Here is a 27508-nt window from a genome sequence, read left to right as displayed (position 1 = left end):
AGCACAGAACCATACAAGACTTACAGGAAAGACCAGCACTGCCTGATGTGACTGACTTGTGTCTCGGTGACCAGTGATAACCATGAGACTGAGCCCTAGTCACACTGAGCAAAGTCCCTGATGACAATGACCAAAACTGTTTCTTACTCTTGCAAGATGCTGCTTCAGGAAGTTGTTTATGCATCATGCCCAAGATGTAAAACTGTCGTTTCATATCTGTTGCTTCCTAGATATGATCCTCAGAGCCTGCCTGGGGGAAGGAAGTAAGGAAGTCAAAGGAAGGAGTGGAAGGAGGGGGGACAGAGCAAGGCTATATAGGTAACTAGTTTTTCTTTGTTGTTTTGGGGAGAATTCAAAGGCTACCTCTTAAAGAAACCTAATTTGTCCTGGTTTCTCAGAGCAGTGTCCTGAATTGCTGATTTAATGGGCATTTGCCAGGTTGAGAGGTGGTCTAAATAGTGCCTAACCAGGCCTCCAGTTATTGGCCATGCAAAGTCCTATGTTCATCATTGTTTTTAATTATGAGCCTTTATCTCATGCTACTAAGCAATGACTGATTAGTGGCATCTTTTCTTCAGGTGGGAAAATGTTTTTCTCTTCCCCCCCCCAAGTTTTCAAGTTTCTCCTTTCTCTGCCAACAAAATCAGTCTGCAATAGTCTTAATTTTACTGCCAACACGAAAGAATTCAGAGACATTTTTCTGAATTATACTTGACAATTCATTCAAGTAGCCTCTTGAGCCCACAGAGGTGTCTTTTACATTATCTGTCCGCACAGACACGCTCCCTACAATTGTACCTAAAGTTTGTGCGTATTCCTTTCAGGCTCCTTTCCTTGAAATGCATAAAGTTAAAAGAAGAAACGTTCTTGACAGGTTATTGTGTAAATCCTTCTGACACAGTTTCCACATTTCTGTAGAAGATGAGAACTGATCAGTACAAAGTAGGTCAAGAACTCCTAAGAGACACAGTGACTGCCTTTGATTTTTCTACCTTGAAGTTCAAAGAGCATGAGTAAGTTCATTGAAAGAGGAAGAAATGAGTTATTTAAAGAAATAAGGATCTCGCTTTACATGTAGTGCCCGGAGAACTTGAGAAAGAGGAGGTCATGAATCAGGTGGTGTGTGCATGCACTTGCATGTGCTGTATGTACCCTCCAAATATTGCTTTGAGACAACACTGTAATTAACTGACAATGAATTCTCCCTAGCACTGCAAGCTGTTCTTTTAATAAGTTCAATGAGAAGGTTGTTACTATATGCTACATCTCTATGCTATACCTCTTATCAGCCTGAGTGGAGCAACTATTTCTTCAATTTATTTAGCCTAAAGACCACGTGGACTGAAATTTAGAACAGACAGCAGCTACCCATTCTCCTTCAGCTTGTGTAAACTGAAGGTAAGTAGAATTTCATCATGCATATTTATGTATATTTATATAGGAGCTGTATCCCACAAGCCACTTGGATTTAGGGCCAGGCATTAGTACCTAATCCTCTTTTGTTTCTGGCACAGACATTGCCTACATGATTACAGTGTAAAGCAATAGGAACGTCAAAGAGAGTGATGATACATGATGGTGAGGAGTTAGAGGACTGGGACTTGGACTTAGATCAGCTGTGAGAAGACTACACCCATCAAGAAGAATTGACATTTTTCACTGTTCTGTTCAAAAGACAGTATTTAGCACTGTTCTGTTAATAAGAGATTAACTGGGGAACTCTCAGGGGCTTCAGTCTCAGCTGCCGCGCAAACATTGCCCAATGCAAGTGTGCCAAGCTGAGTAATGAGGAAAGAGCTGCACTACCTCAAGGCTCTCCTGTCCCATTGTGCTGCCTCTGACCCTGGCTAGCTGGCATTTAGAAGAGACAAATCAGAGGAAGGTTAATGTGACAGATGGAGACAAATGCCAAGAAATGATGGAGATCTTATCTCAGAAACACTAGTGTGGTCAATTTGAAAGCTGTTACTTGGATAAATTCCTCTTATGTGCACTGAAAGATGTTCTGATTAAAGCTGTGTAGGTGGCTAAATTCTGTTCTGTATGGATGTATCACTATTAGAGATATTCCCTTTGTTTTGTACCAGTGAGTGACAGCAAGTAATTGTCTGCTGAATTAGAAATAACACAAATAAAAAATACGAGTTAATAGTTCCAATTTACCTTGGCTTTACTTAATGTATTTTTTGCTAAACACTGCACATTACTGCCATATGAAAAGTAGATTTTTCATCCTCCACACCACTGGGAAGATGTGCTATAACATTACAACGTGCTCCTTCTCATTCGTGTTTTCTTTGTCCCAATTCTGAAAATAGTCATAAGACACCAGGAGGACATGACTCTGGGGCTGCTCATGAGTGAACTCCAGCTGTGCTTCACAGGAAATGAGAGCAGTCCACTATTCTCTTATTTCTCTCCTCCCATCCTGACACTATGAGCCTAGGTGGCCCAAGCAAGCCTCTTGCTCCAGAGGACAAACCTTGCATTCGACCAGAAAGGGGTGGCCTTTGCAGTGGTTAGGTGATGGAGAAGTTGGATACAGGCAGGAACAGGAACATTAGGGAATAGTCTCTCTCTTTTTTGGCTCAGAGTGGTGGTGCCTGTCTCCCAGCCAGTCTTGGCTCTATCTCAGGGAATCCCTCTGGTCCTCCTTCTTTGTGCTGTGAGTGTCTAAACCAGGCAGGTGTATTTGCTGTGTGGTAGCCATGGAGGAAAGGAGCTTCAGCATACAGGGTACACTTTGCTCTACAGACTTGTCAAGGCAGAGGACTATGGGGAAAGGTTTCTCTGGGGTATAGGACTGCCTTGCCTTTGTAAAACATCACCTATGGGCTATACCAGTACCTGTTGCAGTGCCCAGCTCTTCCTGAGCCCAGCACAGAGCATCTGAGCTTTCCCTGGTGACCTGAGAGCACAACCTGTCCCATAGCATCAGCAGCCCTGGAGTTAACAGGCAGCATCTGTAAAACTTTAACACAAAAACCTGTTTACAAACACAAAAGCACTGAACATGATGAGGATATTTTAAGAGGGACCTGAGCCATACAACTGCTTAATAGAGATAGGAATTAAGAGCAACGTTGCAGTAGCTGTGACTGTAAAAGAAGTAAGTAATGATTTATAGTGAGGTGATATTTCTTCCTAGACTGGCTAATGTAGTTGAAAGAAAAGCCCAGATGAGCCCCTGGGAGCAGAAGCCCTTCTTGTGGTTGCCAGGTTCTGTTTCAGACCTTGCTCACAACCCAACAGCTAATCTACTCTTTCCTAACAGGATTGGCTGATGTAAGGAAAGACACTGCTTCTGCTAACAACCCTCATCTGGCTAAAGTGGAGAAATCAAATTTGCAGCTCTGGGATAGGCTGTTTGTGAATAGCTCTGATGTTTTTCTTCTGCTGTGCAGTGACCTCAGCCAACATGAAGTACATAGCTCTTGCTTGCTAACCTGTGAGTCTAATTGGTATTCTGTAAAAGTCCTCACAATGCCTTTTAGTTAAAGCAAATGTCAGAAAACACAAAGTCCTATTTTCTTTGTGAAAATTCCTCCAAAGGGAATAAGGGAATTGCACGAACCCTGACTGCACAAACGCTTCCTCTCAGCACAGGCTACACATGCAGGCACTTAATTTGGGTTTTTGAAAGCAGGGCTATGCAATACAAGCTTCAAGATGTTTACTTTCTTACGTCCCTTTTTGGCCAAGAAGGATGACTTAATTTCCAGGGTGGTCCAAGCTTTGTTTTGTGTTCCTGCAGCCCAGATGCCCATTTGGAAACTCCCCTTGAGAGCCATGTGGACACAGCACCTCCCCAGGTGGAGGGTTTGGCTGTCCACAAGCATGGTAGGAGGCACGAGGAACCACCGGACTTCACCCAGGGTGCTAACAGCTGCTCCTCATTGCCTCCCATCCCGCCAGGCAGCCTCAGCAGAAGTAGAGCTAAGCCAGATGGAATCAGCCCACAGGCTGGATTTGGCCTCCAGTTGGAACTGCCTGACTTCATAGCTTGGAGCTAATTAAGCTAATGATTGATTATTAGGTGGCTTTTTTCTCTCTCTCTTTCTCTCTCTCTAAAATACTGTTTACCATTTTTAACCTGTGAAAAGCATTGCTGTTTTTACTCTGATGGCTTCTGGGAATCTCACCTAACCTTGGGTTCCAGTAAGTCAGGTGTTGAAGGCTGAAGTAGTCACCCGAGACCCCTTGTGTAGATGATGTAGGCAGATAGACATCTCCAGAGGGTGAGTAGTCTGATCTGCCTTTGCCATCTCTTCTGTTTTTCCTGCTGATTACAACAGGAGTAAAAGTCTGGCTGGCTCAAGGTGGGACATTTTTACATTTAGATACCTAACTTAAAGCTTATGAATCCCCCACTCAGTAAGGCAGATTCCCGAATTAACTAGAAACTGTCACTAGCCCCTTTCTCCAAAAACTATGCCCTAAGAAAGCTGATAAATCAGTAGGATAGTCACTCGAAAAATCCTCCTGCCCTATATGTGCAAAAATAAAGATGACAGTCTCTGGAGTATGGTGATTTTCTGGCCTGTTTCTGGGGCAGCCTAATTTCCTGTGCTCAAGAGCCTTCATTTTATAAGAAAGAGTACCACTTCTCCACCCCATTTTCCTTTTCCATCCCATTTATGTAATGAAAGCAGCACCCTTGGTGAGTGTGGGAATCCCTGTAGCCTGCTCCTCCCAGGGTTGTCCATCAACTGCCAAGCAGCTCTGCAGTGCACCCCAGCTTTGGAGCTGCTCCTCCCAGCTCAAGTATGCCTGTTGCAGAGCCTCCAAAGCCCAGCCATGCCTTGAAGCTGAACCCTTCACCTGGCAGCTTCTCTCCAGCTATTTCAATGGAAAAATTGGAGAGAAGCCCTGCTCACCTCGGTGCTTTTACTTCCTCCTCCTTGTCAAGAAAGCTTTCAGATGGTGGACAGGTATTGAATTTCTGTGTCCCTGAGCCACATGCAGTGCAAAGCAAGGTTAATAGATTTTTACAAGCAGAGGGAGTATCCTGATCACCTCATCTGACCCCTGGCATCACCCAAGCCAGAGACAGGAGCTGTAATTACACCACGTTTCCTGTTTCCAGCAGAAATGAGAGCACACAGCCTATACCTAATTGTCCTGCCAATCAGATTATCCCGTGAGTCCCCAAATTTTTGGCCCCCAGTAATTTTCCTGAGGTGAGTTTATAATCACAGGCTGTCTCAACATGCAGCTTGCTACTTGTGCAAAAGAAGACTGATGTCTTGGGCTCCAGAAGAGGAAGAGAAGTAATCCGTGTGTAGCTGCCTGTGAGCTGATTTTTTTCATTTCCTTTCCTTTTCTTTTCTTAACATGCAAGACAAAAAGCAAAAGGCAGGTGTAGCTGTCTCCATCCCTGACAGCTCTTTACAGCTGTTTACAGCTGTGCTATGCTTTCTCTGTACAAGTGAGACTGAAGGGCAGCATTTCAGCTCCTGCCTAGCTGCAAGGCAATTAATAGCGGCTGTTGGCCTTCTGGCCTCCTGACTGATGATGTGTCTCCAAATGCATTTCCACACAGTTCCAGGCCACAAATACCCTCTAAGACAAACTCACAGACCTACTTTTAAAAATATGAGGAGGCAGTTCCCAGTCAGACTTCCTGACGATTGTTTTTCTGTCAGATACGTTACTAAAATGACATTCTGGTGTAAGGAAACTTGGACCAGAGAGTATTTAGGCACTATTGAAACTATTCCTCGGTCTCATGTAAGCTTCTGCGTTAATGAGGTATCATCTCTATTTGCACCCGCTAGCCAGCAGCATGATCAGCAAGCAATTAAATTCTAACAAGCACACGGCTTGCAAGAGGACTCCCTGTACACAGGCAAAGGTTATTCAGGATTAAACCCAATCAAACAGGGGGTATAACTCTCCTTTTCCCCACCCAGCCTCCCCCCCCCCCTTGCCCCTAGTATGTATGGATTTTTTCCAGTTAATACTGTGGTGTGTCCTTACCAATTGCTGTTTCATCGAGTCCAATGGAATGCGTAAATTCTCCCTCTGCTGGAGTGTAATCCTATTTGGCAAAGCACTACAAGGGTTGTACCAAGGGTGATTGAGAGGTCACAGCAGAGAGGCAGGGAAGGAAGCTTGCCAGTATGTTTTTAACTGCCCTGGCTAACTTGGCAACCTTCTTATCATCTCTTTCCATCTCCATCTCTTATGTACCCAGCTCGGTGCTCAGTCACCATTTAGAGCAGGTGCAATTCTCCTTCCTGGATTGCCTTAGTAATACTCCCTGAACCACCTCTGGCAGCACCAGGCCCCCTGAAGAAGGCAAGAGGGAAATCTGCCTTCCTCACTTGAATGATCTGGAGAGATGAGCTTTCCAGAGACCAATATTACTCCAAGTGCTCCTGGGTAAGTCAGTGGCTCCCTGCTGCCAAGCGCAGCCCAGTACTGAAACCCTGAAACATCTCCCCTTTACATTTTGTAACTTTTGTGTCACCTTCTCATGTTTTAAAATTGACGTGCCAGGTCTGAGGAGGCTTGAAAGCAGGATTTGAAAAGTTTATAAGGTGTATAAAAGCACTGATAAAAACTTCATTCTTCTTCTCCTTCTCACTTGCCTCTTTACCAGTAGCTGAATTTCCGGGCAAATTACTTTCCTCTAAAATGCCACAATAGTCCCTTTAACTCCAAGGTCATCTGCTCCTTCCCTTTGCCCAAGAGGAAGTTTCCTTCACCCAAGAGGAAGAGTTGCTTAATTTGGTTTTAAAGACTCACAGTGGGGTCTATAACGTGTCTCTTCAGACAATCTTGTCCAGTGCTTCCTTTTTTTACCTGTTAGAAAGCTTTTTCATAATGCCTGACTGAAGTTATCTTTGCTGCAATTTGAACCCATTATTTCTTTTGCTTTCTACTGGGGAGATGATGTTTTCCCTCATCTCTCAGCAGCAGTCTTTTGCATATTTGAGGAATACTATCATCCTCCCTTCCCCCAGCCTTAATCTTCTTTCTTTTAAGCAAATTAGCCCCAGTGCAGTCATTCTTCCTGGTAGGTCGTGATTTCCAGCCCTCTGATACTTCCTGCAGCTCTCTTCTGGATTCACTCCAGCTGGTCTGCATCTCTCCGGGAATGTGGCGCCCAGTGCTATACAAAGTACTCCAGCTGAGACATTATCTCTGCTGAGTAAAGCAGGGAAGATGGTGTGTGAGTCTTCTGTGCTACATTTAGTAATTTCCAAACGTAAAAGAGGATCTGCTTTTCTACAAAGAGCAATAACTGTCCCTTTGATCCTGATCTATAGGGTTGGTTTTCTTTTTTTACAAAAATACCCCAAAAACAGGAGAGAGGAAAAATTAATGGAATTCAAAACTTATTTTGAACATGTCTAAGAAAAGAATACATCCTCATTCCTTGTATCTAGTGCATAGTGCACGAGATACTCCTGCATGAACAGATGTTTGCTGAACATACTGGCAGAAAAAGTTCAGGAAGTGAAATTAAGAAAGTTTCCCTGCTAGTGGGGAAAGAGGTCTTGCATTTTCCCAGTGATCTTGGGTAGAGAGCAATCTTTAGTCTCAGTTTTTGTGGCTCCCAGAATCACCACTGTTCGGGGGAACCCTGCGGTACAGCACACAGTACCAAACTAAGCAGCACATCTAAGGTACCACTTACTTTTGGTTTTGTTGGTTGTTTTGGTTTTTTTTTAAAGGCTAGCTTAGGATCTAGCTTTTCTTCCCCTATGCCTGTATGTTTCTGATGACCCTCACCAACAATGAGCCAACACACCCAAAGCTTAAACAGTGGCATTTAGATACAGCTGAGGTTTTACTGGAGACCCTTGGATAGCAGCTTAGGAAGGCATTTCAGCTGGGGTGTAGTGAGGATGAAGTCCACCCCACATACCCAGTACTTGAGGGTCTTCACATAAAGCCTACATAACATGAGCCTACCTGCCCATGGAGGCAGCGCTGTAATGGTGCTGCTGCCGCTCTTGCAGTCACTCAGCCTCACGCATACAGGCAGAGCTGCTGAGCCTCCAGGTGGGCGAGCAGCCCCAGCCTACACCCCACCACGCGCTTCCCTGCAGCACGGAGTGCGGGCACTCACAGCCAGGAACAGCTTTTCTGCTGGCAGACTCCTGACACGGTCAGCCGGGAGCCCCGTGCATCCCTCTCCGATGTGTGAATGTCACCCTTTAGCAGAGATTATCAGTAGGCTTTGTCTGACTGACAAGCACTTGTGCTTCGCCTCGAATCTTCGAAGGCAGGCAGGCGAGGGGGCAAAGAGCACTAATAGAATTCTTCAATGTCATTTTAATAGGATCAGTGGTTTGCGATAGCTATTTTTCCCCCCTTCTTTATCTTTCTCTGTCCTCTGCTGGGCTCTGTGTTAATGCCCTCTGGTGATACTGAATTCTTTCCAAGTTTCTGAATTAAACAAAAATAATTAAATAAATAGATCCCACCAGCATTAATTATTGTTCCAGGAGGATATCTTCCCTTAAAGATGCAAGCTTTCTCTGAAGCCATCTGTCTGGATTTTCTTCCCTTGGGACACACAGAACAGTTAGCAACTCAGTATTTCCAAAAGGAAACTTGCAGCTCGTGTAGATAATACGAATGACCCAGCTGCCCTGGGAAGGAAAGCACCGTCTCCTGTGCGGAGTGTTCCATATGCTATCCATCCACCTTCCTCAGTTAATGAGGCTCAGACTTCTTCATGCTGGTCAAGATAAATATAAAGCTCCCTAGCCCTGAAATCACCGTAGTGAGGTTGCCATGGTAAAAAAGAAGAAAAAATGTTCAGTCCATCACAGATTGGGCTAAAACCTGATACAAAAAGAGACACTGGCATTGCATCAAGACACAGAAACATGCATGTGACGTTCTCAGAATTGCCATGATCCAGATAAAGTTTGGATTTTTTAAAGCATCCTGTTCTGTTAATTTTTCTAACAAGATACATTTGGGTTCTGTCTTATGGGAAGATATTCTGAGAACAGGGCTGTAATGTTGAAGGCTCCTAACTCAAGTATTGATGCTGAGCCATGACAGAAACAGAAATCCTCATCCATACCATTTGTATTAATGCTTTGTGACCTGGTCTGCAAAAGGAAAGGATATCTCATCCAAAATCTAGATCCCAATTCCACATTTCAGTTCCACTGTTGATAACCAGGCAGCTTAATTACCTCCCAGAGTGATTATGAGGCTGGGTTATTTAAGGTTTGAAAAGCCCTGTGAAGGTTCTAATAACAGAATGTCAGTCACATACAGGAATAGGAATCTAAGGGGTGCTCTGCCCTTCAGCACAGGCAGTAAGCTCCTATGGGCACTGCATTTACCCGAACACAGGATCCAGAAACCTCACAGAAGAGCATTCAGCTTTGCAAAGCACAGCATTAGATCCTAAGACTTGAGAGACCACACATTATCCTTGAATGTAAGGAGAAGCATCCACCCTGCCACTCTCATTATGAACAAGCATATTGGATGCTGTGTGCTCCAGTAGTTCAAAGCAGGTCCTCTTCATCTGTATCTCAGTGTGTCCATCCAGAATCCAGCTGTGATTTGTAAACTGTCCAGATTTATGTTGTTTTCCTCATCATCATACCTAATGGTGAGATTGAGGAGGGTTTGGCCATAAATTAATGGGGATCAACCAGGATAATTTTGTAAACAAAGTATCAAAGCAATACTGTCCCATGCCAATGAGTCTTATAGAATCGTAGAATCATAGAATAGTTAGGGTTGGAAAGGACCTCAAGATCATCTAGTTCCAACCCCCTTGCCATGGGCAGGGACACCTCACACTAAACCATCCCACACAAGGCTTCATCCAACCTGGCCTTGAACACTGCCAGGGATGGAGCACTCAAGTCTGCTCTGTACACCTTAATGCTTCTCCAGAGATGAAGGTGCAGGCAGGGAAGCAGCTTTTTCTTAACAGCAGTAATGTCTCCTTTACCTGATAGCTTTATTTTCACCCTGAGAACAGAGGAAGGTGAACCTATGAAGATGAGCTGGATCACCACCTGTAGCAGAGTTGGGACATGAGCCTTGAATAAATACCAAGTAGGGCTAAAATCCCTCCTAGTCTGCTCAATAAGTGATAGATACTGAAAATATCCTCAACCGATTATGCACCACTGTTCATCCAGGTGGGGGATGCTCGACTCTTGGTTACTGAGCAACACACAGGATTGTGCCTAGATGTGCCCTCACCAAGCCTAGAAATTAGGTTTTGCTGGTGGAGATTTCAAGTCCTGTTTCTCTCCTAAGAGCCCTCTCCAGAGCTCTCCCCCTCAAGAGAGCAGAGCCGCAGCCGTGAGAAGTGGTGGCAGCAGCTTGTGGCAACATCCTCGCATGTGGCTCAGCTACAGGGAGACTGACTGAGTGCTGCTGCCCTGCAGTAGTGGCTACTGAAGGGCCGGATGTCCGCAGGGATCAGAAAGAGGCTCTCATGCCTCTTCCCAGGCTGCCTGCTGGCATGGCAGCAACCCACCCAGACTGGCACTTGCAATGCCAAGCCAGGGATCTTCCTGAGGCTGATCAGAAAACTGAAGGTCTGTGAAGGGACTCGCTCAGATTTGCATAATCAATTTGGATTAATGTTTTATCAATATTCTTTCAAACCAATACAGTCCAATACAAACTTGTTTAGTTTTTACGTTTCTGGGTCTTTTTTAACACCACTGACATGTATTAGTGTTCAACTCCTTCACTCAATACAGTTTTCTCAGTCTAGAGGTGTCTGCTCCTTATCCAGGGTGCTCTTTATTCTCTAAATCAGTCCTAATACTTAACCCATTAAGGTCACCCAGTAAAAGCCATCTATTTACGTAGGCATTTCTCCAAAAGAGGAGTAGGCCAACCTAGAGAAAGGCATGGAAATGACCTTACACCAGACAGTGACAACTATGAAGAATGGGCACACTTCAGTCCTGTGAAGACTTTCACATATCTTATTGGGATGGGACTGCTATGCTACAAGACAGGCTGAGCCCATTCCTCAGCCTTTACTGGGTTTGGGTCCGAATTCTTCCTGGAGACTGATTTGGATGTGATGTTTTTGTTGACAAGATGCCTGGAGTTGTGGTGGTGGGTGAATCAGAAAGGTGCACGGCCAGCTATTGTGACCAACATGGTGACACATTTATTCTTCATTAAAAAAAGTCTTGAAGAGTTAATGCTATAGACACTATGTTTATGTGCAATAACAGAGTTAGGTCAGAATGCATGAAAACCAGGCTGCTACCTGTGCATTAGCTAAAGCTGTTAGAAACACGTGGGGCAGGTTTATACACGCCTGCAGTGAGACATACTTGAACATACAGCTGGCATGCTTGTCTCACTCTATGTATTCACAGAGACTTCAACCTGGTGCTCAGCAGAATGAGCATCTCATGCGCTGCCGTGGATATTTCACTCAAACCAACATTATACCTAAAAGTAGACAGACTGTAGCAAGCAAGGAAGGAAGGAAAGGTCCTTTTTGTGGAGAACATTGCCATCTTGTGCACAATTGCGTTTACTTTGTGCTTGGCATGCTTGCGAGAGGTGATACTGAAGAACTTTCTCATCCTTCCCACCTCTCCTGAAAACTCCAGGAAGCCTGAAGCAGCGTTCAAGCCCTTGAATGGAGAAGTCTCCCTAAATAGCATCAGTTTGTTCCAGCCCTTAATCAATGATAACAAGATCTGAACCAGCGAAATTTTCCTTTTATCTTGCAAAGTGCCTCATTAAGAATATTTAATGAAAAAAAGCTAGGTGAATCACAATGAAATTAATAAAGTAGTGGAAAAACAGGGCTAACAAAGTTTTACAGAAGTCTGTGATTCTTTAACAAATGGAAGATCAGCATTTACTCACGAGCTATCTGCAAGTGCTGGCAGCCATGCAGACACACAGTAAATGTGGCAACAGCAGAGAACTCCTGTACAGAAGTATAGAACTCCTATACCTACGTATAGACAAAACAGCTACCCTAGTGTAGCAATTGCCCTCAGAGAGTTTCATGGCTCACTGCAGTTATAAATTACAGAAAACTTGAAACACCTGTATATGGTCATTAATCACAAATATGAATTTTCTTGGTGAGAAATATAAGGCTTAGTGAAGCTATGTTGTTTATGTAAGGAAAAGTTGCCACAGCCATAAAGAGAGCATTTCCATGCCTCATCTGCAAGGACATCTCCCTAAAACGCACAACAACATATACCACAGCAGTCTAGGAGTCTTCCTGCGGGAGTATGTGGAAAATCTGGCACCCCATTCCCCATGAAACCTAGGCCAATCCCACAGGATTTCCACACTGTGCTGCCTTCTTCCATACTTTTTTATCAGCTGCGGGTGGGCAGCTATGCTCCAGGTAAGTGTTTGTCTCACTATCAGCAAACTCCAAGGTGACTCCAAAAAGGTGGCTTCAAGCACTCCCTGGATTCTGGTGAACCTGAGCGTATCCCCACCAGCCACTCATCCTCAGCGAGGATCCCATCTGCACAGACCACATGGGCATGATGTGCTGTGGTTTGTACGTTCTCTATTTGACAGAGTGATGGAGTAATGGAGTAAAATCCACGAGCACTGATGGGAGTGTGTGACTTGCTCCACGGGGTCCTTTACACCAAGGGGGGAAATTCACTGGCCTTTTGAGGAAGCCTTGATGGACAAGGAAGAATAGTTGAGTCTACAGAAAGCTCTCACTTCCCCTCTGCCTGCTTTCCAAGCCAGGTAATGTCTGTATCCAGCTGGGTGCCTAGCTCATCAGGGAACTATCCATGTTTCAAAACAAGGTGTATGGAACACAAGACAGGGGATACAACAGGACCCAGTTTCTTGCATGACTTTCTAAGGAAATCCATGCAAACTTGGAATGACAGTTAGAGCTGATGTGGATTTCATGTCAAAGATTTTCCCCTGGTTGAAGCTCAGAATGGTGGAAACATGACTGATTTAGCTAGGAGAATGTGCTTGCATTTGCTGGTTATCCTACCACCAGGAGGGGAGGAGGACAGGGGCTTGTGTGTTTTGAGGATGTGCCACCAGAGCTCATTTTGTTAAAGCTCAAAGGTCACAATTTTTTCATTGTTTTAAGGCCTGAAGTATCAGCTACTACTCAGCAAAAGGACAAAGAGATGTTTTCTCTCTCTTCCTTCCTTTTCTAAGCCTACATTCCAAGTAGGGCTGCTACCCATAAGCAGGCAGTAGCATTATTACTGAGCTGATTTGATAATTGCCCTGATATCCCTTTTATAATACAATACATACGCAGAGGGCAGTAGCTAAGTTTGAAAATGACAGTGTGATGCTGTTAAATTGGAAGTACCATTTGACATCTTAATGTAGAAAAAAAGCCCATATTACCCGCTGGGCTAAATCTGTAACAAACATATGCCAGATGACACGATGCCACTAGTGCTTAACATGTCTTGTAAAACTGGATATAAACAGCTCCTCTCACCTGAAAGAGTCACAGTTTTTTGCTGAACTTGTGCTAAACCAGCTTATTAGTATGCAAATAATACAGCAATATCTTTCGTGGCTTGAATTACATGATTTTTTTTTTTTACCAATTGATTTTACTTATTAAAAACCTGCCTGATTACTGTTCTCGTTAACAGCAGCACTTATTTGCAGTCTACTTCCTAACATTTTCCTATGTATCAGGGCACCCATGCTTACGACTTTTTTTTTCCTTTAGAATTAAGTCAGGGGTGAAGCTTTCACGGGTCTGCATCAAAATTCTCCTTTTGGTCTGTGATTTAATGCTCTCATCCACTCCACTATCCTCAGTGCACAGTCTCCAGCTACACAGGAAGGCACAGTGCTTCTCCTACTGTATTCCAACACCAAATATCCCCGAGTCTTTATCATACTACCAGTGCTCAGATTTTTCTTCCTCACCTCTGCTCTTCTTCTCTGGTGATGGATGGACCTATCATTTAAAAAGGTTAATTTAAGCCTTAAGGCGATCCTATCCGAGCCCTTTTTTGCCTGCCTGTTGCCCCTCATCTCTTCTGCTGTCTCAAAGGCTCTCCCACTTCTCTCTCCTCTCAGGAGGGAAGACAAGAAACTTCTTCAAGCACTTCCAGGATCAGCTCTTTGATCTGGACTCAGTTCACCCCATAGGGACCTGATTGACATGCAACCCCCCAGCCCTATTAAGTTTGCTAAGTAGATGTAATCAGAGAGAAGGCACCTCTGTTAAAGAAGTTTGGGGACATCACCAGACATGAAAGCCTACTCTGCATTTTGCATATCGTTCTGTCATTATTTCATCCCACTAAACTTTGCACCCTTTTACCACTAGTGCTTTTCTTGAAGAAAATGGGGCTTTGAGCAACCTGGTCTAGCGGAAGGTATCCCTGCCCATGGTAGGGGGTTGGAACTAGGGGATCTTTAAAGTCCCTTCCAACCCAAACCATTCTGTGATTCTATGAAAATAGTCAATGTCTTGGTACTATGGCCTTCGCAAGTGTCTACTGCCTGTCTTCTCCTGCCTTGAAGATGAGCCTCACAATTGCTTCTCTTATCACCTGAGGCCAGGCACAACTAAACCACAGAAAGTGATAGTCAACTTGAAGGATTCAGGACATCCCTACTTTCAAGCTTTACATAACAGAAATAATCTGCATATGGGCAGATAATTAATAAAGCTTCCCAACACCCCCAGACAGTCTGTACCATTGCACAGAAGGATAAAACTGCACTCAGGCAAGAAGAAAAGTTTAGTAGCTAGCTTTGCTGTCCTCCTTGTAAATGAAAGTATTCCTGTGGATATTTATGGGAGTGGATCAGGATAACACATGCCATAGCAGGCATCAGTATCACTCTTGGGGTGGGCAAGATCTGTCTGGAAAATCAAGAATTCCTCTCTCTAGTAAATACTGTAACTTTTGCCTTCACAGGAAGCATCTTTGTGTTTAAGCTGTTCAATATACTGGAAGAAATAGGACGTATCCTAGTAGATATATTGAACCAGACATACCACAAGTATGCATAATTACATTCATCTCATTAATTGTCCATTAATAACTGTTACGTGGAGTGTTCTGCCTTGGATCATAGAATTCCTTGCTTATTTAACACCTGAAGTGTTAAATAGAAACAGCCTCAGAATTACTTGATATTTTTCCTGCTGGTTTTTATGAGACCTCAATTCCTTCAGTCAGCTCTGTAAATTAAAATTAATAAGGCAAAGTCCTGAAAAATTCAGCATGGTGTTAAGCGATGAAAGTTTTAACACGTTACATGAAAATGAGTCAACTCATTCATCAGTCTCCCACACAAGCCTACAGAAAGTCTCTTGGCTTGCATTTTTTAATGGTTCTGCCTTCTTCAGAAGGGAACGAAGCCTCTTCCTGCATCACAACAGCCCTCTGCAAATAGACAGACCTAAGAAGTTCAACACTTTTTATAATTCTGTGAAGAGCTAAATGCATCAATAAAATACTTTATGCCTCCTGCAAGCCTTTGATGACTGAATTAGCTAAATGAGATAGAAATGAGGACTGATTTATAATGGGCTGTAGTAAGAAACAAGTTCAACGTTGCCTTCCAAACAATTGACAGGGAATAGATTAGTTTTAATAGTGTAGCGATTTTAAAAAAATGAAGAAGGGAAACCATTCCCCTTTGATCGCAGTAAGAGCGGTTTCTTTAGACATGATTAGATCCAAACAAATATTCCTCAAGAGGTTCAGATAACGGTGCTTTTCTTACCCCCTTCACAAAACAAGAGACAGTCCAAACTAAGTTACTGAACTTTCTCTATTAGAGGTCTCATTTTCTATTGCTACATGGCCTATGAAGCAGGCAACTTCACAAGACTTCCAGAGAATAATGACAAATTCTTGTGAAGTTGAGATTACAATACAGGAATAAAAAGTACATCTTAACTTTAATGGGAATTGCTGTAGATCAGAGCTATCCTCTCTTCTTGAGCTTTATAAAAACAAGTATTAGAGTCCAGATGTTGTGCTGATTTACGGCTTAATATCATGTGCTTATTCTATACTCCAGTCGAGCAGAGCCTTCTCATAATGAATCATCTCAACTAAGTTAAACTACTCCCAGCAGCGAGGCCAAATAACCCACCTAGAGTGTGTTTGGGAAAGGAAGTGATGAGCCAGACCAGAAGAGGATGCAGGTGAGGCTGAGCTGAGCCTTGGGAAAGAAGACCTGATCAAAACAGGTATGGCACAGCACGGGTATTCAAAGGACACTCAATTTCACCTTCTGTGATCACAGTCCTGCAGACACTTCTGCCTACATGCAGTCCCTGACCATGGTTGGATTAAGTACCTGGAGAATAGGCAGCTTACCTAGCCCCTTCCACAGCCTTGCCCTGCTTCCACAAGACCTGTCTCTCCCTCAGCTTGCGAAGTGGATGTAAAAAGTTCAGCAGGGTTTGGTGAGTGCAGATTGTGAATGCAAACAGGTCCAGGTAAAGGAAAATCTGAGTGGTGACTTACCTGGATCAGGGCAGCCTGCTATGAACCTAATGTGGTTTCTCACATAACCTGAGTAAGCAGTAGACTTCAGACCTGTACTATGAAGAAAAACCTTTTTATTATTAGTGGTTCACTTATATTTTGCACAAAAAAAACCCTCCAGAATCACTGACTGCTAATGGCAAATCATCTGCCCCTGGCTATGGCTCAGGATTACTTCTTACACATACACACACACCTGCTGGCACAGCTGCAGGGTGCGATGAGTCACAGATGCTTTCACAGTGTTATGCAGGACAGTAACTCATACAAGCCTCAGCACCATTTACAGGATCTCTGCCTCTGACTTCTCCCATGATAGCTGACCGAAAGACCCTTCTCATATCATTGAGAAGTGAGCACTGATCTGAGATTAGCTGTTGACCAGCTGCAAAAATCTTAATAGTGCATTTAGCAACAGCAGCCCAATTCTTGGCAAATGAGAATTCACACTCTCCAATTACTTTCTCCTATTACATTGCCTCATTCTACTATGTATAATAATTGGCTGTTTTGGTTTGCTATTTAGCAGTTGGCTTCCTTTTAAGCTAAGGACCGTTCCTCTTAACTGCATGCTTCCATAGCTTCTGCTCTGCCAAAAGGTTAAACTGATCTCATTATCCATTTCCTGCAGAGACCTAATTTCTACAAAAGGCCTTGAGCGAGGCAGTATGATTGGCAGGAAAGACTGCAAGAAGCTGTTTTCACATTTAGCCAAATACTGGCAAGAGCAGACACCATTTGAAATGATGCTCCACGTGGGTCTCAGCAGATGGGCAGAACATTTATCCTCTTCCGGTTTATGCTTATTCTTGCATCAGCCCCTTTCAGCATGGCATCCCCCAACATGTCAACACATTAAGTAGCTAAGGATAGAAGATGGTACAAATCAAACCATGAGGGTGGTGAGACACTGGAGCAGGTTACCCAGAGAGGTTGTGGCTGCCCCATCCCTAGCAGTGTTCAAGGCAAAGTTGGATGGGGCTTTGAGCAACCTGGTCTAGTGGAAAGTTTCCCTGCCCATGGCATGGGGGCTGAACTGGATGGTCTTTAAGGTCCCAGTCAAGCACTGGGACAACTTGAGGAGTCTTCATCCCTAGATGTTTCCAAGATCAGATCTCACACCAACCCCATCCAACTGCAGTGCTCATCCTGCTTTGAGCTCCTCTCCTGCTGTGGTCCATGAATCATCAGTGGTCTAGAAGACAATGAAAAGGCAGCTGCAAAGTCACTGCTACTCTGCCTCCGTAGAGGCGCTGAAGTGGGAGATAGGGAATAGTAGAAGAAAAAGCAACAAAAAACGTATCCAAAACATTGCCTACTTTTAAAATCGGATTTCGAACTGAAGTTGTCACAGTAGGGTACAAGATGGATTGCAGATCCCACTTCCCCTCCCTAGGAGGTTTGATAAATTTTAAGTTAAAACCAAGCTGCATATGGCAGCTGCATCTGCCATCAGCAATACAGACAGCTCAGCTGCACCAGATCTGGAGGGAAAGCTGAGGGTGTGACCTGCACTCTACACACATTTCACAGGGCCTTATTTCAGGTTAGCTTTAGCCTAGCTTTTGGGACTGACTTTACCTTTGGGGTAAGGGGATGGGGGTCTTCTAGATAGTTTCCTCCAAAAGGAACCCAGTCCACATGCTCAGAGGTCACCAAGGCACTGTTAAATGAGGACAGCCAAAAGATAAACAAAATAAACAAATGCATGCTTCTATGGGGAGAAAGAGTTGTCCTCTTCCTAGACTGTAAGAAGTTGTAAGTACAGAAAAGCATCAGGTCTGACAGCATTTTGGGTAGTCCAGCGTCATGAGAAGCGTGGTGCTATGTACAATACTATTCAGGATTTACCAGCTTGTATTCTGCTGCATTTGGCTTACTTGTACAATGTTAATATTTTGCCAAAAAAAGGAGACTTAAGTCACTCAAAACACCTTCCAGATCTCAAAGAGGAAGCTCTCCACACCAAGATTTTACAACTTCACCTGAAACTGAAGGGACACAGTTATTTTACTAATTTGACTGGGAAGACAGTGGAGGAAACATGCTTTAAAGTTGCTATGAACCAATGCAACACTAACAAAAAATTGCTTATTGTTTCATTAGATACCATCCACCTACAGATTCCATTAGCAACGTAACTCAATGTCCTTAGGGCAGCCTTGTTAGCAAAAGCTCTTGAAACTTGTTAGCCCAAGTGTAGACAAACTGAGAGGGTAGGTGGACATTAAATCCAACCGAAAATAAGCAAGCACCTGAGTGTCACCAGATCTATAATTAAGGTGGTATTTCAGTTCATTCTCTTCTAAGGCTTCAATAATTATTACCTAGAAGATGGAAGGCTTTAATATAGGAAGACACCAGGTGTTCAAACATAACTTTCCTCTCCCATTTGGCAATGGCGCTACTGTAGTAATGCGTCGGACTTCTGATTTGTGGAAGAAGTCAGCAGTTTCACTCTTGAGCATCACCAGCTTGAATTTCTTTTCCCCAACTAGCAGATATGATGGTGCAAGAAACTCAGCCGCTATTAAAGGCAAAATACTGCTGCTAAATGAAAGCGTGTTCTGGACTCAGCAGCTCCTGGGAGACACTGCCCATCATCAAGGACTCTCTCAGGAAGTCTGGAGTTCCAGCTCACAGCCTCGTGCTGGCCCTCCCAACAGCACACCTCTGCAAAGGACCATATGCCACCTTCAGTGACACCCTCATCCTGCGTCACCTTCCCTAGCTTTGCACACAGTCCAGGCTGTCGGACATATGCATATGACAAACCAAGACAAGGCCGAACTAACTGCTATAACCAATTGTTTAAGACCAGCTTATATTGCCTTTTTTTTTTTAAGAAATCAGCAATTTACTAAGAAAATAATAACAAGAGACCTGTTTCTACTGAAGTCTGCATTTTAAAACTGTGAGTCAGATTTACTCAGGCTTCTTAATATAAAATGTCTTTCACAATCTTAAGTGAATCTTCAGTAAGGTGGTCTTTTTAAAAACCAAAAAAAAAAAAAAAAAACCCCAAACCCCCTTTTTTAGTTTCTAGATATGCGTTTGTCTTGATGTACTACTCTTCTGGGGCTTAGTGAGATCTTGATGAGTGTCTCCAGTGCACTAGGTGGGAACACTGGCTTCAAGAGCACTGTTTCAATCTTGATGCTGCCGCAGAAGTTAGTCATCCTCTGAGTCACTCTCACTCCTGGCTGGGACACGCGCCCTGATTGAGGACATAAGCTGGTCCTGGATCTGCTTCTTGGGGTTCTCCTCAAGGTCAGTCTTGATGGCACCCGACTCTGAAATTTTCCACTCCAATTCTGCATAGAGGAAGACAAGAGAGCCATGAATGCAGGGAGCAAACTGGAAAAAGGCCACCCTTGTTTCCCCAGCTTTCTCTTACCACCATGAAAAGCAGGACCCTGCTCTATTCCTTCCTTTCCACTTCCACACCCAGGCCCCAGCCCCTGTCCTGCACCCACTCCAGCTGAGCCCTCCCTTCATACAGTCACTACTGCTGGCACAGGTTTCAGCCCAGGGCACAGGGGTACTGCTCTGCAGCCCATCATCAGCATTCCCAGTGCCTCCCTGCTACCTCTGCGACCAGGAGTGCAAAAGAGGCGATTGATACCAAGCAGCAGCTTTAGAGGCAACTCTCCCAGTGAAAGCAAATTCAACCTTCTTCTAACCACATAAAGGCAGAAGACAGGTTTGCACATCCATCACCAGTGAAGGAGTACTGCTCATGTATTACAGCTGTCTCCTTCATATACAGAGAGTTCATCCCAATCAAAAAAGTCTGGGAATACACCTGTGGAGGGGCAAACAAATCGTAGCAATTCCACTGACACATCAGAATTACAGGTATTTTTCAGGGAGGTATTCTGTAAATGCAATTCACCCTTTTCCCACTACACCATGCTCTGCTTATTAGTTCCTTAGCAAGACAGAAAGAGAGACTTCATCATCAATAGCAGGCCTATTACTATGTAGGCCCAAATTGGATGGCTTCCCAGAAGCAGTAGAAAGTCAATACAACACACTCAGTTGAAACCTCTCTCCTACTCCTGCTGCAAACCTATCATTAAATCTAATTCCCTTCAGCAACTACAGAGTAATGAATACAACCTCACACTTTCTTTTACCTCTGGTGGAAGTCACCTGGGCTTCGGGGACAAGGAATGAAGAAAACAATAAAAGAATATGCAGAGTTCCAGTGCCCAGCTACCTGCGATGACCAAATTAAGCTGGCTCAGACATCCCCCAAACTCAATTATTTATGTACTAAAAATGGGAGAAATAACTATAGGTTCTGCTACCACTGCTCGCTTCAGTACATAATTAGGCAACCACTGTAGTCAGTTAGCTGTTCTCAAATCAGTGATCTCCCTGGTGAGCTTTTCCCCTTCTGACAGTTCCAGGCAGGGGGACATTTTCTACAGCACATGCTCAAAGTATCCCATAAACTTCAGAAGTTTAAACAACCAACTTCTTTGCATCCTATCCCAGTACAGACAGTGATATAGTCCAGCAGGGACCTTGAAATGCTGCTTAACTGTTGCTCACTTTAGATAAAAGATGTCCTTAAAGCGTGACCTTAAAAAAACCTTTAAGGCATCTGGACCAATATGCCTACTCAGAAAGCTGATGAGTATCCTTTCAAGTGAAGTAAAATCCGACAGGTTACAGAGTTGCATGTGCTTTCCAAGAAGAATCTTTTTCACTGCTGACCTCTGCCTTCAAGCACTGCTGTAGGACACCATCCCCAACCAACTACCTCCAAATAGCAGCTTTTGCTGAAGAGCCACAGTGCTCCAAGACCTGCATTGCTGCCCTCATCACCTCCTGAAGCACATCATGCTGACAATGCTGCACAACCCAGCCTGCCTCCAAGCTACTGAAAAAGCCAAGGAGAAACAGGTCTATAGAAAACCACAACCTTCAGGAAAGGTAACAGCCTTTCCCTGTGGAGCCCTGTGCCCCTGAGCTACTGAGGCAGGAGCTTAACATGCTGCCATCTCCAGGAGATGGCAAGAGGAAAGGGAAGTAGCCCAGTTTCAGGCTAGCAGCCCCATTCGGATAAATGGACAGACTGTCCTGTTCAGGAGGAGCAGAGCCTGCATGTCAGAAAAGTACAACAGATAAATACACGCTCTCAGGTTGAAACAAGGAGCGCTACAACACAGTAGGCAAGCACCAGTTATCAAGAACCAGTTATCAAGTGCACAGATTATTCAGCAACTGGAGGCAAGGTCAGTCATTTAGGTACAAGAGCCCCAAAGAATATGTGTGGGCACTACTTACTCTTTAATATATTCAGGAAAACCTGTTTCCCCCAACATAGGATGTGAATACTTCCACACACTAAGATTAATATTTGTATGTTGGCCTACTCAACCACTCATTGCTTTTACAATAAGCCTTAATTGCACATTGCTGAGCTACAAGGGTGCAGAAAAAAATCCAATATAATTTTTAGTACCTCCGTTCTCCTCCTAAGCCTCATTTCTCTCATTCCCAGCAAAGTGGTTTTGCTTTTTCTTTGGAAGATGTGAAATGCAGCTACTCACCATCCCTTGTCAGGTTCATGCCACCAAATACCAAAGGCCCAATGAACTGAGCTTTGATATCTCCCTCCAAGTAGACAAATATCGTAGGCAAGTTCTTATCAGGGTAGTTGGGAATGCAGGTGGTAGAGATAGCTTTGATGAATTTCACATCTCTGAACTTTCTTGCAAGCCCGCTCATATGTTGATTTATTAAGGCACAAAGTGGAATTCTGTGAACAGCAACACACATGTATGGAAAAAAGACAGTAATCAGCTCCAGAAGAAAGGTCAGAAATACCAGCTCAATAAGCAGCATTCATGGAAAGACAAGTCTACCAAAAGCAACTTCTGAATACTTCTTGTCCAGTATTCCAGTGTTCAAAGAAAATCAGAATCACTGGAGGTTTTGGTGGGTTTTTTGTTTTAAGATATTAGCAATACAACCTTTCCCTCCATCATACAGATAAATTGATCTAAGAAGTTATGACATTTAGAAATTGCACGAGCAAGGGCAAAATCAAAATAATCTTTCCTGGAATAAAGTATGCAGATGACAATGAACACATGTTGGGCAATTAGAGATCCAAATACTTCTAACCCTTTCCAGAAAATTCTGGCAACTATTAGGCCTTTTAGGCAAGTTTTTCTATCATGCTAGCAAGACTGGAAACCTGGTTCACTCCATTTTTGTGCCTCTAGAAACCACGGTAAGACACACAGTGATACTTCTAAAGCACAGCCCTTCACACCTTACCTGGAACAATTTCCAAAACCTAGACATTTCAGTGCAGCAGCTACGTCTGTGGTAGCTGTATGGTACAAATCGTGCTGTGCTATACAGATGTACAAAAAAACCCCATTCTTCATAGTAACACCATTTTAGGGCTAAGTTTGGCAGTGTTGAGTCAACAGTAATGAAATTACTAATTCAATTTTTTATTTCTCAGAACTCCAGAATCAGTTTCTTAATCTCCACAATACCACCCATCTATTGATAGTAAGAGGTTTAAAGTTTAAAAACAAAATTCTTACCCTTGCTTATAGAGGTGCAGCACTACCCATATATCTTTTCCAGCCTTCGTAACTTCTTGAATGTAATCTTTCCCCGAAATCTCCAAAACTTCCCCAAATTTATTCTTCATTTGTGCTGCTTTCATTTCTGCTAGCCTTTGCTGCCTGCACAGCAAGGAACGGGAAAGAGATCTTGAGAACAGATGGGGTTTTGACAGAACAACACTTAAAGCAGCTACTTGAAACCTATACTTTGGAGACACATTACAAACTTCTTCAAACCCCAGAGCAACAAAAGCAAGTTTACACAGACAATAGGTGCTCTTGTATTTGCATCACAGTCTTAAACTGCCAACATGCAAGAAGTACAATTATGTTTCATTAAGTACTTTTCCCCCTCATTTCTGCCCTCAGCAGACACTATACTAGCAAACAAAATAGCAAAAAACAAAGATGGTAAAGAAATAACGGAAAGCCAACACTGTAATTATGTAAATCTGCAGCACCTTAATCTCATTCATGCAAAAATCGAGAAGTCTTGGAGGCAATTTTCAAAGCTCTCAGAATCCCCAGCCATGCACGCAGCAGGTGCACATTATCTCTGCAAAAGTAGGTTGTAGATAAAGGACACTGAATTTAAATGCACTTATCCTATTAAAGACATTTAGAAGCTCTACAAGACACCAGAAACACAACCCACTTTTTCCATCATCAGGCCTAACAACATCCTTCCCCTCTTCAGCAGTATTTAACAGCATATAAAAGAAAAAAAACCTCAATTTTCACTAAAGACAAATTCTGCATGCTGCTCTGACCTGTACATTTCAATAGCTTTCTCATCTTCCTCATTAAATTCATCTTCATTCTCTTCCAGCTCTTCCAGAGTCATGTCCTCATAAGTCTTCACTAGAACGGAAGAAACATCAAGTCAACAAAAAACTCATTCCAGGATTAAAGCTCATCAGCTTTTAGCAGTCCAACAGAATTTATTTACTTTAAGGACAGATTAACTATGAGAAATACGGCTTCTCTGAGGTATTAGTGTTACAGGACTTCTAGAAAACACAATGCACTTTAAACATATAGGTGCAAAGGACTCTCATTTGAAGGCTGCCTAGACTAGCACATAAGTACCTATGCTAGCATTCAAGTTCGATGGCCACAGCAAAGATGTGCTGAACACACACAACAACACAGCAGGGATGCCTGAACAATGGGGGAAGGAGGAAACATACAACAGGTAATGTTGTAAGATGCTTCTACTTGAACATTCGCACAGCAGACTCCCTTCACACTGTTCTTATTCCAGTTTTTAAACATCTACTTCTATAAAAATATGAAGCTGACATCAGGAACAAAGCTTTCTTGTGCTGGAAGAATCCATGTGTACAGGAATGTATTTGTTTGACACCCTTTACAGATGGACACCCTTTACAGATGACCACCCTATATGAGAAGAAGTTTAGGTATTCCTTACAGACTTGGTAAAGGACACATCATCTTACAGGCACATGATCATTACTGACGGCCATTTCTTGTACAAGCTTCCACCAGAAGCCATTCCAAAACTTGTCCTCCTGCTGCTCACCAAGAGACTTCTGAAGGATGGCAAGCTGCTCCTCTTCCTTTGCGCGCTCCTGTTCCTCCAGGTTTTCCTTCGGAGGAAGGATACCTTTCTTACGCAGGATGTCATTCCACTCTGTGTCTTTATCTGGGTCCTAGAACAGAACAAGAAATGGACTATATGCATTCAAGGTGAACTTTACCACTTCCAGAACTTAACACAGGCAAGTTTTTCAAGAGACACAGCACAACACTGAACTGGTAACTGGATGGATGTCACCAGAAAGTCACAGTGTGCATCCTCCTGATGCTGAGGCTTCTCTGCAGCCCAGACCAACCCTGAATCACAGAATGCTTTTTAAATATAGGGGAGGGCACAAATGCAGAAGAGTGTCTTTATTTGATTTGATTCCGCTCCCCACGTGTAGAAGAGATCTCAGTGGGATACAAGAGTTTGAAGCATTGTAACCATTGTTGTAGCTCTCACAAGGTGGAAGAGAAGCAGAGAAAATCAGCTGGGGAACAGGGAAGTGGGCTGCCCACAGTGCTCACATACAGAGCCTCAACAGAATGACAGGCCACCAGGTCAGCAGCAATTGCATTGGGAAGTGCTGGTGAGAAGACACACAGGCGCCAGCCTCGCAGACATAATTCTGGGTATATAGGCATACTTAGGAGATCCAAGTCTGTGTGACTACACAAGTGCTTAGGGGAAAGCAAGCACAGGCTCTGCCAAACAAGCCCATTGCCAGGAAATCAGATCTAAATCTATGCCTAGGCTGCTCCTGAAAGTTAAAAGTGAGACTTTACTGTGGCACAGTTGTAATAATCCTTCAAATTAAGGCCAGCAGGCACCCGTGTATTGTTGAAAAATCCAGAAGCTTTTTTCCAAGTTAGATAGAAGCTTTATTTCTCTAATACATGAAAATTCATTGCTATGCAGTCACAGGCTGATTGCGGTTCCTTATTGTCTTGAGCTAAGCCCACTTTAAAAACTGAATACACCACCTACTGTTTTGCTATGGCTTCTATCAACAGAGCTTACACTAGGTCTGTTCAAGAGACTGCATCATCTCTCTAGACCAAAATACAGTACTTCTGGACTACCGGGAGAAAAAAATAAAGTAAGAAATGGAAACGCAGCACAGCAATGAGCACATGAGATTACTTTTCTTTTGTCTCTGATTGCGGTCATTTTCCCTTGACACAGCATCTACTATCGTTTATCAACATACTAAAGCTGACCCTTAAACGCTCATCCACGTGCTTAGTACAGTAGTCAAATAAATACCGTACTTGAAAAGACACACCAAACGACCACAAAACCAAGCCATGGAGCTGCATAACAGGGCCCCACAGGGCGGGCACCTACAACCCCACAGAGGGAGCCGAATCCGGGTTCCCCCCCACCCCGCCTGCCGCGGGGTGCTCCGCGGTGCGGGCGGCCCATGGCTGCCGGCGGGCCCGAGGCCGTGACCATGCACTGTGCCCGGCCCCAGCTCCTCGCCCGGGCAGCCTTCCCTCTGCAGCACACGGGCCCGGTGCGCTGAGCCCCCCGGCTGCTCACCTGCATCCTGCCCGCAGGGCCGGGGCCCGGTCAGCAGCAGCAGCACCGGAGCTCGGCAGGGATGGGCCGGTCCCGGCGTGCGCGGCGCGGCCGGAGGAGGCGGCGCTCCCCGGCGGGGCGGTCGCAGCTCCGGAGCCTCTTCCCGCAACGCCTAATAAGGCCGGGCCCGGCTGCCGTGGGCCCGGTATGGGCTGGTCGGAGTTGTAGCGGGGCGGAACTCCCTGCTTAATTCCTGCGGCACGGCGGCTGTCCGGCTGTATGAGCTCAGGGGTTTCAGCTCTTGATGTGCGTCTGTTTCTTCCCTCTTCTTCTCCCTTCCAGCCAGCATTTCCCGTAGTCGCCAGTACCGGGATTTAAAAGGTCCGGGTCCCCTGCTACATATGGGCAAGGGTCCGGTCCCTGTTTCTGACGGGGATCCCGCTTCATGTTCCGTGAAGGGGGCCCCGGCGTGCGCAGAAGCGTGACTTAGAAACGCTCCTTTCTCGCCTGTCCTGGGCCCTCGCTGCTCCGCATCCTTCTCCAGGCAGAAGGACGTGGGTGCCCCATGGAGCAGCCAGGGCTGGCGGGTCCCGGTCCTCCGGCAGCTATGCTCTGCACCTAGTGGTCTCCCGACCCTCAGGACGTCCGTCCCTGCGTGCTTCCCCGACAGTGACGCTGCAGAGGTTTTCTGCATAGCTAGTTAGATATATTGGCTGCTATACTGTGTATCTGTAAGTGGTAGCTATAGTTATTGCATCTTGGGCCTGGGATGAAGTGACCTTCTTGAAACAGTAAGGAACTCATGGACACAACCAGGTCCTGGTCGCGTTTGAAAGATCAAAGGAGAACAGTTGTGATTGGTAATACTGAAGGTTATTTGACAGCTTGGCAAAGTGACCATTCCATTACCTAACTTGGCAGTGAAACTAACTTTTAAGGCGTTTTGAAGTGAGTTGCCTTCATTATAATACTAAAAATCAGCTTTCCTCTGAGCATGTGGAGTGATTAGAAGGTGTGACTAATCCCTTCCAAGTATTATACGTAGCAAATATTACATGTACATTCCAAGCAACCATTGTAACTGGGAGTGTACTACCTTGTAACTGTTGTGTATAAATGTAATGAGAAAGCTGGTATTGGTGTGCTTGATTGTGGAACAGGCCACCCAGTGCCCAGACCTGAATCAAAATGGTCTCTCTCCTGAGCGTGTAGAATTGGCTTACTGCATGCCAAACATGAATGTGCAGACACTGAGGAGTGGATTAAGTGTGGTGACCCAAGTACATTTGGGATCAACAAGCCATTCCCTAAAAAGGGACACCTCTGTCTTCCCAAAGATTTGAGCAGACCTTGTGCTTTCCTCTCAAAGGAGAGAC

General features: G+C 44.3%; 1 protein-coding gene and 1 long non-coding RNA gene across 3 annotated transcripts; one reads left to right on the top strand and one right to left on the bottom strand.

Annotated features, from left to right (window-relative positions):
• Positions 1 to 252: 252 nt before the first annotated feature.
• On the top strand, positions 253 to 1628 carry LOC136012687 (uncharacterized). Its single transcript, XR_010611900.1, has 3 exons — positions 253 to 318; positions 1325 to 1398; positions 1515 to 1628. It is a non-coding gene; the product is annotated as an uncharacterized LOC136012687 (long non-coding RNA).
• Positions 1629 to 16523: 14895 nt separating this feature from the next.
• Positions 16524 to 26329, bottom strand: PDCL3 (phosducin like 3). 2 transcript variants are annotated; one of them, XR_010612287.1, is made up of 7 exons: positions 26154 to 26329; positions 24612 to 24741; positions 23839 to 23929; positions 23045 to 23188; positions 22034 to 22242; positions 18051 to 19783; positions 16524 to 17664 (listed from the first exon to the last, which is right to left on the bottom strand). XR_010612287.1 is itself a non-coding variant. In XM_065677693.1 (6 exons), the coding sequence occupies exons 1-6, from the start codon at positions 26157 to 26159 to the stop codon at positions 19641 to 19643; spliced, it is 723 nt and encodes a 240-aa protein (XP_065533765.1). In that variant the 5' UTR covers positions 26160 to 26329; the 3' UTR covers positions 16524 to 19640. The 2 variants fall into 2 exon arrangements, 1 of the variants encoding a protein (XP_065533765.1); XM_065677693.1 differs by having other exon boundaries at positions 16524 to 19783.
• Positions 26330 to 27508: the final 1179 nt, after the last annotated feature.

This window comes from Lathamus discolor, chromosome 4 (assembly GCF_037157495.1).
Source record: "Lathamus discolor isolate bLatDis1 chromosome 4, bLatDis1.hap1, whole genome shotgun sequence".
Lineage (NCBI taxonomy): Eukaryota > Metazoa > Chordata > Aves > Psittaciformes > Psittacidae > Lathamus > Lathamus discolor.
The sequence above is the reverse complement of the archived record's forward strand: the minus strand, read 5'-3'. Positions and strand labels throughout refer to the sequence as shown.

Coding starts and splice junctions, on each gene's coding strand:
- PDCL3 (XM_065677693.1), bottom strand. Junction 23,189..23,838: donor AAAGCTATTGAAATGTACAG/GTCAGAGCAGCA, acceptor CTTGCTGTGCAG/GCAGCAAAGGCTAGCAGAAA. Junction 19,784..22,033: donor CATGAACCTGACAAGGGATG/GTGAGTAGCTGC, acceptor TCCTCTATGCAG/AATTGGAGTGGAAAATTTCA.